General features: G+C 43.5%; 1 protein-coding gene across 1 annotated transcript in view; it reads left to right on the top strand.

Annotated features, from left to right (window-relative positions):
• Window positions 1–556: 556 nt before the first annotated feature.
• Window positions 557–10459, top strand: part of LOC118006645 (chondroitin sulfate proteoglycan 4-like) — a 49801-nt gene continuing 39898 nt past the window's right edge. The window contains exons 1-4 of the mRNA XM_034999361.1: window positions 557–698; window positions 2076–2239; window positions 2579–6148; window positions 7551–8021. Coding sequence (XP_034855252.1) covers window positions 557–698; window positions 2076–2239; window positions 2579–6148; window positions 7551–8021 — 4347 coding nt within the window. The remainder of the gene's footprint in view (window positions 699–2075; window positions 2240–2578; window positions 6149–7550; window positions 8022–10459) is intronic.

The raw sequence follows: 10459 nt of genomic DNA, 5'->3' as shown, positions 1-10459 counted from the left end.
AACACCAAGTGGACAGTTGGTCTCTCTTCAAGGGACAGTAACATATTAGGGATTGGTGTTGGATTCTGTTGGAGGCATGTTGGGCATTCAGCAGGAGCTGTACCTAGGAAAGCCTTGGGAAGAGGGAGCCCAGACTATTGGGTGCATGAATAGATGCCATCCCTGCCACCATAGCTACCTGTTGTGCCAACCTATTGGGGGCAGATGACAGAGGCTGGCTGAGGTCAACTGACCAAGTCACTCTGTATGCCTTGTTGTTGAATGCATATTCTGTGGTGGATGTTTTCTGGTGGGCATTAACGTGCAGTATAATGATTTTCCCACTTAATGTGTCAATCCCAGACCTCCTTATTCCTACTCTTTCAATCTTCTGCATCCTAGGCTCTTGACCATATGACCAGGCCATTTGCCACTCTCAATCAGTTTTTATTTATTTGAACCTCTGTCCACTTCTCTCTGTGTGTAAAGTGGATGATTAAGTGTTCTACCCAAAGTTCTATCCACTTGGAGGATTTTTTCTTCCTAGTGTTTTTCATGGCCGCCGCTAGAGGGAGCTATGGTGCAGTTGGAGTCTATTGTCATCACGCACCCGTATGATGAAGCTGACTCATCTGTGAACCATGCTCAGGTGTTCTGTTTCTCCATCAGCTGGTACTACGGGATTCACCCATGCAGCCATATGTGTGAGCTGAGGAAAGGTGCTGGGGCAAGAATGGCGATGATGGAGCTCCGGGGCTACCATCTTGTGTGCTCGCTTGTGCCTTCTGGTCCTATTTATGCTCAGTCCCGGAGGTACCACTTTCATCTCTTTCATCCATCTGTCATGGTAATTCTGTCATGTCTGTCTCAAAGACATTTTCTATGCATCTAGGAGCCACTTTATCAGTGGGTTCACACCATTTCTGGTAGTCTTTGCCAGGGTGTTATATCCTGTATCCTTGGAGAGTGCTCCCAAATCTATAAACTCTTCCTTATCCAACTTCACGCTTTGCCCCCTTGATCAGGTACCCCCAGTCGTATGTGTATTCTGGCAGCTACAGGTAGTAGAATACACCTGGAGAGGTCCCACGGCTACACCAGGCTCTAGTCCTTTTCCACCCATATCAAGCCCAACATGTCCCCACACAGGTTATGTTGTGACTTAACCTTTGTTTTTGGTCTAGTGGCCAGGAGGAGAGATGGGAGTGTATCTTCAGAGATCAAATGCTGCTTGTGGAGAGAAGCCTCTGCATCCTTTTTCGGCAAGGGCCATGCCAGCCCTAATGGGGGAATAGGCCACTTCCGCAGGCTAAGAGGTTTCAGAGAGAACTAGGGACCCAAGGTATTTGAATGCCTAAACCCAGATGTCTCCAGTTCCTTATGTCAAGGTTCTATTCTTTCCCAACCAGGGTCTTAGATTTGTCAGAGCAAGCCTGTCATAGATGGGACTTTAACTCTATTTGCAGCTGACTAGTCTGAAGATTAATTCCTGGGTGGGCATCTTACCTTCCACTGGTCTCCTGCTGTAGGAAAGGAGGACTCTATATGCTACCAGGGAAGCCCTCTTGCTTTTACACTTAGCTTGTAATTGTCAACTGATCTCTCCTAGCTTTTCCTTATCTTTTTCCAAAGCTTCATTCAAATTTAGCAATAGACACCCAATTCCATAGTCCTCATAGCTACTATTTGCACTATGTGTTTCATGGCTTGATCTTTCATAGCTGGCTAATGTGTTCCCTTCTGCTCTTATACCAGTTCACCACCAGTGGTTTGGAATTATCCCTGTGACAGGGAAGGAACCGGGATTGGGTACATGGAGAAATAGACTTGCAATTCAGTTTCAACAGAAGCCTCCACCATCCTTCTTGAGAGTTCTAAAGATAGACTGACCCATCAGAGCTGTTTTCAGTTGGGGCAAGAGAACACAGACTTTGTATCCCCACATCAGATCTGTGGGCTACCCCAGGAACCAGCTGTGGCATTGGGCAAGGCAGCTTCAGCAGGGCAGTCCCTGAAGGGAGATGACAATCTAAAGTGGAATTGTCATTGTGTAATATATTTACTCATTTATACTCCTTTTTAAAATTTTTCCCTAGCATCTTTTTATGGTGAAAGTTATGTGGAGCTCAACATCATAGAAGTGTCACCTGAGTTATCTCTTCAATTAAAATTTCAAACCAGCAAACCACAGGGATTACTTTTTCTTGCAGCTGGGAAAAATGACTACTGTATAATAGAACTACTATCAGGAAACTTACGGGTAAGATTTTCTTAAATCTTTAAAAACGTGTAAGTTTTCAATTACTGGAGGAAAAACCGTGAGAAAGAAAGAGAACAAAATAGCTATCCATTTGATTACCGTTATTTTACTAGAATAAAATCATGTGCCATTTGAAAAGTTGGAATATCCTCTGATTTTACCAGCATGCCTGAAATATTCTGACTCTGAAATTTTTAAACTTCGTTGTGTAGTCCATACATGTGGAAAGTGGTTCCAAGTCCAAGTTTCTCTCTCTCTCTCTTTCTCTGTGAATGGCCCTGTTTTCTTAATAAAATACTATGATATGTGATTGATTAATTATAATTCTTTCTATTTCAGGTGAGGGTGAATTTGGGTGCAGGTGAACAAGTGCTCCTTTCTGAGCAAAGACTTCGTATGGATGACCTGGATTGGCATTCAGTGGAACTATACTATGTTAAAAACAATCTCTCTCTGGTTATCGACAAACAGTATGAGACAACTGGCCAGATCACTGGTGGGATGCACAATTTGCACTTTCAACATGGAATCTACATAGCAGGCCATGGTGGACTTGACATCCCTTACCTGGATGGAGAGCTCCCCAATTTCCGTGGATGTATGGAGGATGTGGTATTTAACCAGAGGGAGATCCTCGCATCCCTTAGGTCTTACCCTGGTTTTAAGAAAGTTTATGAGGTGTCACTAGGATGCAATGATGAATTTTTTGCAGGGGAGGATGAAGCCATCAATTTCTTTAGCTCCAGATCCTACGTTACCTTCCCAGAATGGAAGGTACAAGGGGAAGGGCTGTTGGAATTTGCTTTGCAGACTGGAACTCAACAAGCTTTGCTTTTATTTCAGTCAGGTAGAGAAGGAGATTTTGTTGCTTTGGAAATAGTGAATGGTCTGTTGAAGGCTCGTGTAGGAAGGAGCAAAAGTAACACCCAGCTCTCTTCTTTTAGCTTAATTAGTGACAACAAGTGGCACATTATTCAACTCAAATTCACTGGAAGGTATCTGGACCTGATGGTGAATGAGCAAGGGGTAAGGACGTTGCTGCCTTTGCAAAGCCAACCATTTGTATCGGAAGGTCCTCTCTTCGTGGGAGGTCTTGATAACCGTAAGGGAGAAGAAGTTAAGAAGTTAGAACTTGCCTCTGTGTCCAGGAAATCTGCCCGAGGAATCTCTTTCAAAGGGTGCTTAAGAGGCTTGGAAACCAACTCAGAAAAAAGAGCATTAAAGAATGCCCTTGTGTCCAAAGATGTAGCTGCCGGGTGTAAATTGCAGAGTAGTGATAATGAAAACCCTTTCGTAATGACAACAGAAAACCTGCTTTGGTCAGAAATTCCCCTTTCCACTACCGTCCCCGAGGCAGGCAAGCCTTTTCTTCACCATGCGAGTAGCTATTTCTTGAGTCTGAATAACTTGGAGGTCCAAGAAGGTGGGCGAGCGTTACTGGAACAAAGGCATATGAACGTGGATGTGGCATCAGAAGATTTGGGCATCCATCCTTCTCAAATTCTATTTAAAATAGAGGAAATGCCCCTTCATGGGTTCCTTCGAATTGATGTTTCCCCTGCGCAGAGAATGGAGGAGGCTTTCACTATGTTAGATTTGGGGCAAGGGAAAGTTTGGTATGTCCATGATGGTTCAGAAGAACCGAGGGATTTTTTCACATTTTCAGTCTCGTCCAAGAACAAGAAGGAAATGCCGTTATACCTGCAAGGACATGTTCCATATGTGTTTACCATTACTGTCCTTCCAGTAAATGATCCCCCAGTCCTTAAGCTCCCTGAAGGAAACTTGCTTCTCGTGTTTGAGAATTCTAAGAAACGACTGACTCCAAATATAATACACGTGTCAGACCCTGACACAGATTCCTTGAGTCTTAGTTTCTCAGTTCTTGGCAACTTCAATTCAGATGCTGGGTTTTTAGAAAACACCAATGGTCCTGGGAAAGCCATTAATGGTTTTACGCAGGGGGATTTAAGAGATGGCAACATTTTCTACGTGCACAGAGGTCATCGGAACTCCCGGATCCTTCTGAGAGCAAGCGATGGAGAGCTGGTTAGCAATACGGTAGTGTTACGGCTCGTGGCTGTTCCTTGGGACTTTGAAGTGGCTGTTAGAACTGGGGTAGTCGTCCAGCAGGGTGGCACGGTTCTGATTACACAGGGTAACTTGTCAGTGGAGGTTAACGGTGAACCCCACAAGATGGAGACCCGCTATGCTATCACTCATCCACCCCAATTTGGCCAGATTCAGCGGCAGGGGTCAAGGGACGAATGGAAACAAGTTAGTACCTTTTCTCAGCGTTCCATTGATCGGGGTCGTGTCCAGTACCACAGTACATTTCAAGAATTACAGCTAGAAAATGTTACAGATCACTTTAAATTTAAAGTTAACATAGAAGGAAAAATCAGTGAAGAGTTGACGTTTCCTATTACTGTACACTGGCTCAAGTTTATACTTCTGAAGAATGTTCCTCTCGAGGTCAGGAAAATAGGCAGACAATTATTGAACTCTGATCATCTGCAGGCTGTAACGGAGGGTGTGGACGTAACTCAGAGAGAACTGCATTTTAAGTTACTGACCCCACCTAAGAAAGGAAAATTGCTAGTTGGCAATAAAGTTCTAAAAACAAACTCCGTCTTCAGCCAACAAAACATTGCAGACTCTAAGATAAGTTATGAGCCACAGGAGAGGCCCAGGGAAGACACACAAGACACATTTAGGTTCTTGATTGTTGCAAAACACATAGAATCAAAAGATTATACTTTCAGAATAAACTTTGAAGCAGATAAGACACGCATTATTGTAACTAACAGAGGATTATTTGTAAAAGAAGGAGGAGGGAAATTAATTACGAAATCAGAATTATTTGCTCAAACACTGGACAATCAGACCTTCCAATATAAAATCACCAAGAGTCCTCAACACGGGAAGCTGAAACTGGTTAACTTTTCAGATCCTCTGGGAAGTCGTGACAATATCACCGCATTCACTGATCAAGACATAGTAGGTGAGCGGCTGATGTATGTCCACGATGACTCTGAGACCCAGCATGATGAATTCCTCCTTGTGGCCTCTGCCACAGGACCAGGCCAAGAGGGAGTGGTCAGGCATCTTGACACGGAACACTTATCTACAGAAATCAAAGTCGCCATTTCTGTAGACTTAAAGAATGATGAGAAACCAGTGCGTGTGGTAGATAAGGTCTTTCATGTCGTGAGGAATGGCCAGCGCCTACTGACCCTGGCAGATCTCTGTTACCATGACCCCGACTCAGATTTTGATGATGGGCAGTTGCTCTATACCAGGCGGGGCATCCCAAATGGGGACCTGGTGAGAGCCACTGATCTGTCTCAGAAACTCTACCAGTTCAGGCAAGAAGACCTGCGGGAAGGGCGAGTGCTCTTCAGACATCGGGGTGCAGACTCTGCCCGCTTTGTGCTGTTTGTGACAGATGGTGTCCATTACACATCATCCCTTCTTGAGGTCAGTGTGTCAGACCCTTATGTCCAGATAGCCAACAACACGGGGCTGGTTGTACAAAGAGGAGAGGACAGCAGCCTCACAACAACTAACCTCAGTGTCACCACAAACCAAGATGTCAGAACAGACCACGAGATCGAATTCTACATGCTGCAGCCCCCAAAGCATGGCAGAGTGCTGGTCAACCATTCAGTGTCCCACTCATTTTCCCAGCACGACTTGAAGCAAGGACATGTGATTTATAGGCATGATGGCGACGGCAACTCTGATGTGTTCAACCTGACAGTGAAAGTTAAAGAGATATATATAGACGTGGGCATCTATGTACGAATGTACTCAGAAAGTCACCAACATCGCACCCAAATTCTGCTCATTAAGACCCTTGTAGTTGAAGAAGGAAAACCAGTAAAACTGAGTAGAGGAAGACTCCAGGTAGGTAGTTGTCCTACCACCAAGCATTCTCTCTCTCCCAGAGTAATCTGCTTCTAAGAGCTATTTTTGTGTTGATTTCTCCCTGGTATTCAGAATGACTTTTTTCTAAACGTAAATGCCTTTGAAAAGAAAAGCTGGAAAGTTTCATGATTTTGACACTGCTGATTTTCCTATAGTTGGAAATGGAATAACTAAGCCTTATGTTAAAGCCGAGTGCACACCAGCACACAAGTATGTATGTTTGTTTAGTGTAGAATGAACTGGGAATGAGGAGATGATGTACATAGTATAGTAAATGAAGAGATCTTTACTTTTTTCATTTTTTATAGAAACGCTGCCAATATTTCATTTGATCTGAGTTACATTTGTGATGTGATGAAGCAGGGTATAAAAATTTAGAGAAACTTAAACATAAAAAGGGTTCCTAAAACAGCAGAGGATGCTATCCTACACAGTCAATTTCCTTAGCTCTGAAGGTGGCCTCATTTCGTTTCCTGAAATTGATGGATAAAATTGGTGCAGACTAGTGGAATGCCAGGGGTGAGACCTTATACCAGAAGCTACCTGGTTTCCTGGGGCTCCTACTTAGAAACTTCCAGCAGGCAAAGCCCTGCTGATCAGAGTTAGGAGAGAGTGTTTGTTTTAGGGTAATCCTGTACAGGGTTTGTAAACTGTGATTTATGACAGCTGGCCACAAATACAGGCTATTCTGAATATACCCTCAGGACTGCAAAGGAGTTTACTTGTTTGCTAAATGCAGCCAATAACATCAAGAAGAAATGAACCCAAATCAGAAGCAGTTTACTAAATGAGTTTGCCTGAGGAAATATGGGGCTCACCAGCATTTCTCAATTCTTTTTTAGGATCTTAGAGAGTTTATGTTTCACCACAAGGGGGCATGTGTAGTTCAGTGACTATAAATCAGTTAAAATGACAGTTTTGAGATGGATTTTGCTGAATCAGTAGATTAAATATATATTGAAAATGCTGAGCTAGTTAAAAGGGGAGAGAAAAACTTTCCTCTAAAGTCTTGCAATTTAAGTGATTCAACTTCTGCTTCTTCACCATCTTTCATTCCTTCTCCTTATACCATTTTATTTCTTTCACTTCAACTTGCTGAGTCCTGGGTATCCTGCTGCTGTGAATGATGCCTTGTTAACGCATTAGTAGCTATTCAGGTCTTGTTGACTATTACTTTTCTTTGCAACCATTTGCATTAAATGCAAGTGTTGACATGGTCACCAGAACAGACCGAGGTTTACACTCTCTATCGACCCTGATAGTAACTTAAGCCATTTGTAGACATTAATAGAGAACAATTTGGTTCATCAACGGTCTTGACTCTTATGAGTATTGATGTGATTTTCTTTTTGTGTCTGTGTGTTGTATATACAAACTCAAGGCTGTCCACGAAGATAATATTCCTTCAGAGGCAATGTTCACCGTCAGAATTCCACCAATGCATGGATACCTCCGGAAATCTTTACCAGAAGAAGGAAGCTTGGGTGCAGATGCAAAGTCCCCTCTGATTTTTACACAACAAGATGTTGATGATGGGGATGTTCTTTATGTGCAGACAGCTCCTGACCAACAACAGGACCGTTTTTTACTGGAAGTGGTGAATGGTTTCCAAGCTGTGAATGGAATTGAAATCTTAGTGGATATCGTCCCTAAGCGGATTCCTCTGGAGGTACAAAATTTCACAGTCCAAGAAGGTGGTTCTAAAGCACTTCTGGAAGACTATCTCAAAATTCCAAACAAATATTTTGAGCGAGTTGACTGTGAATTTGTTCTACTGAAACCACCGAAACATGGTTATGTTAGAAATTCTAATTTTCCAAGAGTAAAGCTGATGAAGTTTACCAGGAAACAGGTAATAATTCTCAGTTAATACATTTGGGTACATGGAGTAAGAGAAAAAGAAATGCTATTTATTATTTAGATTACTGGACTCTCAGGAGTGATAAGACTTGAAAGAGTATCTAGTTTAACCTCCTAACAGATGCTAGAAGCCCCTTCCACAGTAACCCCATAGAAAGATCATCTAGCCATTGATTAAATATATTCAGTGATGGAGAACTCACTACTTCATGCAATGGGCACTTCCGGTTTAAAAATACTTCAATTGTTAGAAAGTTCTTTCTGCTGACGTGAAGTCTGCTGCTTAGACACTGAGAGCTCACAGCACAAGTCGTCCCTCCTTTCCTGAAAGCTCTTTAAATATTTGAAAGAAAAAGTTATCAAGTTCCCTCGGATTTTATCTTCTTTAGGTTAAACATCTCTAGGTTCTCCCACTTTGGCTCATAAGCCATGGGTTTCTAGCCCCTGTGCCGTCCTGGCTGCCCATTTCTAGACGTGCTTTAGTCATTAGTGGGTTTACTCATTTATTCATTCCATTATTCAATTAACAGATGTTGACAGAGTGCATACTCTGTGCCATGCCCTATGTAAGCACAGTGATATCAATGGTTAAATGGCCCAGTCCCCACAATCCAGCAGCAGAACACAACTTCCCGTCTAGTGTTCAGCATAAAATAACCACTCAGCTCGGGGCTGCTATCATGTTTCTTTGCTTTGGGCTAGGTTGGTATTATTGTGAGACTTGGCTTTCTTATCATGAATAAAATAATGATTTCCATTACTTTCTAAGTATTGAAAGTAGCTTGCCACCATTTCCTTTATAAGCTCCGGGGAATATGCACTCTTCAGGTTGGAAGCCATTAACAACCACCTGGCATCTCTGGGGATCTTTGTCCTGTTAGAAATAAACCCATGTGGGCTGCTTTAAGGATTTGCTTCTAAGGATTTCATCTTATCAATGGACTTGAATTGATTTGCTAAACCCTTCTTCTGTTCAAGTTGCTGTTCAAGGTTGCCATGATGAGCCACATTCCTTGCCCTGAGGAGATGCTGGGGGAGGGGACATAGGCACCCAAGTTTTGACATGAGTACATCCTTCTGATGCTTCACAGAGCATTCTCACCATGGTGCCAAGGAAGTGCAGAGTTGGCACATCTGACTCTAGTTGAAGAGAATAGGGAAGACTTCACAGAGGGAGTAATGTTTAAGCAAGACTTGAACAAAGAAAGAAAGAGCAGGGAGGTAACAGAGGAGAAACAGGAAAAAAAAAAAAAGGCAACATAAGCAAAGGGAACAGCGTGGCCAAGGAGGCATTAAAGTGAATGGGTTCTGGGGGCTGGGAAATAACCCACAAGACTTGCAGGTGGGCTCAGGAGTGGCAGAGAGAACTGAGGCCAGACGGGAGAGTCTTGAATTATATGTCGAGAGGGTTAGACTGAACCGGCAGGCCTTAGGGAGCCATGGGAAGAAGCAGAGAATCCTGAGGACTGGAAACGACCTTGGAAATCAGTGCTTCTCTACTGGGGACCCGGGGAAGGTGATCCTTTAGTGACTTCCTATAGGCATCTCTTCATCATGGCTTCCTTCTCAAAGGCTGGACAAACCATCCAAGATGACCACTTGCTCTGGTGCAAGTTGAATTTAATACTGTTCACCTCAGGGATGCTAGGTGAGAGACTGAGCACTAAATTTTCATCCTGTCTTGGTCAATTCATTGTTGATTGTGCTTTGTAAGAAATATGCATTTAGAATGGTTGGTTGAAATCTGTATGTCACGTACGTGTGCTCCCTCTAGGATCTGTGTTATCGTGTAGCCTTGTTCACAGTCAAGGTCATGTGTCCCTGCTCTTCCAGATGACTCCTTCGTACTTTCTCTTCCTATATGACTCTAAGGTCTCCAGGTTTTGAGATATCATTGTTTTCATGTAAAGTAGCACTAACCCCTAACAACTGGTGGCTAGAGTGTTGAGTGGCTTGGAGGAGCCCGTGGCCATGTTTGCCCTTCATTCATTCAGCAAATCGTTTTTGAGTATCTATTATGTGTCAGGCATGCCAGTTGTAAGGAGTGGGGATACAGGGGTGAACAAACCCGGCAATAATCTGTGCCCTGATGCACTGGAGGGGAAAGAAGGAGGCAGAGAGAGACAATAGAAAAAATAAATAAGTGAAATAAAAGGCATGTCGAGTGAAGATTAGTGCTATGGAGAAAAATAAAGCAGGAAAGGGAGCTGGGAAGTGCTGGAGCCTTCAGTGGGGGGTGTGTGTGTGCCTGTTCGGTTTCAAATCAAGTGGTCAGGGGAGGTCCCATTGAGAAGGCAGCATCTGAACAGACAGCTCAGACAGACAGGAGGTGATGGGTGGGTGAGCCTGGTAGACATGGCGGGAGAGCATTCAGGCAGAGGGAAGAGCAAGTGAACAGCTGTGTGGGGAGCAGCGAGGGGTTTAGTGGGA

This window comes from Mirounga leonina, unplaced genomic scaffold, assembly GCF_011800145.1.
Source record: "Mirounga leonina isolate KUSES-001 unplaced genomic scaffold, KU_Mleo_1.0 Mir_98, whole genome shotgun sequence".
Lineage (NCBI taxonomy): Eukaryota > Metazoa > Chordata > Mammalia > Carnivora > Phocidae > Mirounga > Mirounga leonina.
This window is presented reverse-complemented; position numbering and strand designations above follow the sequence as displayed.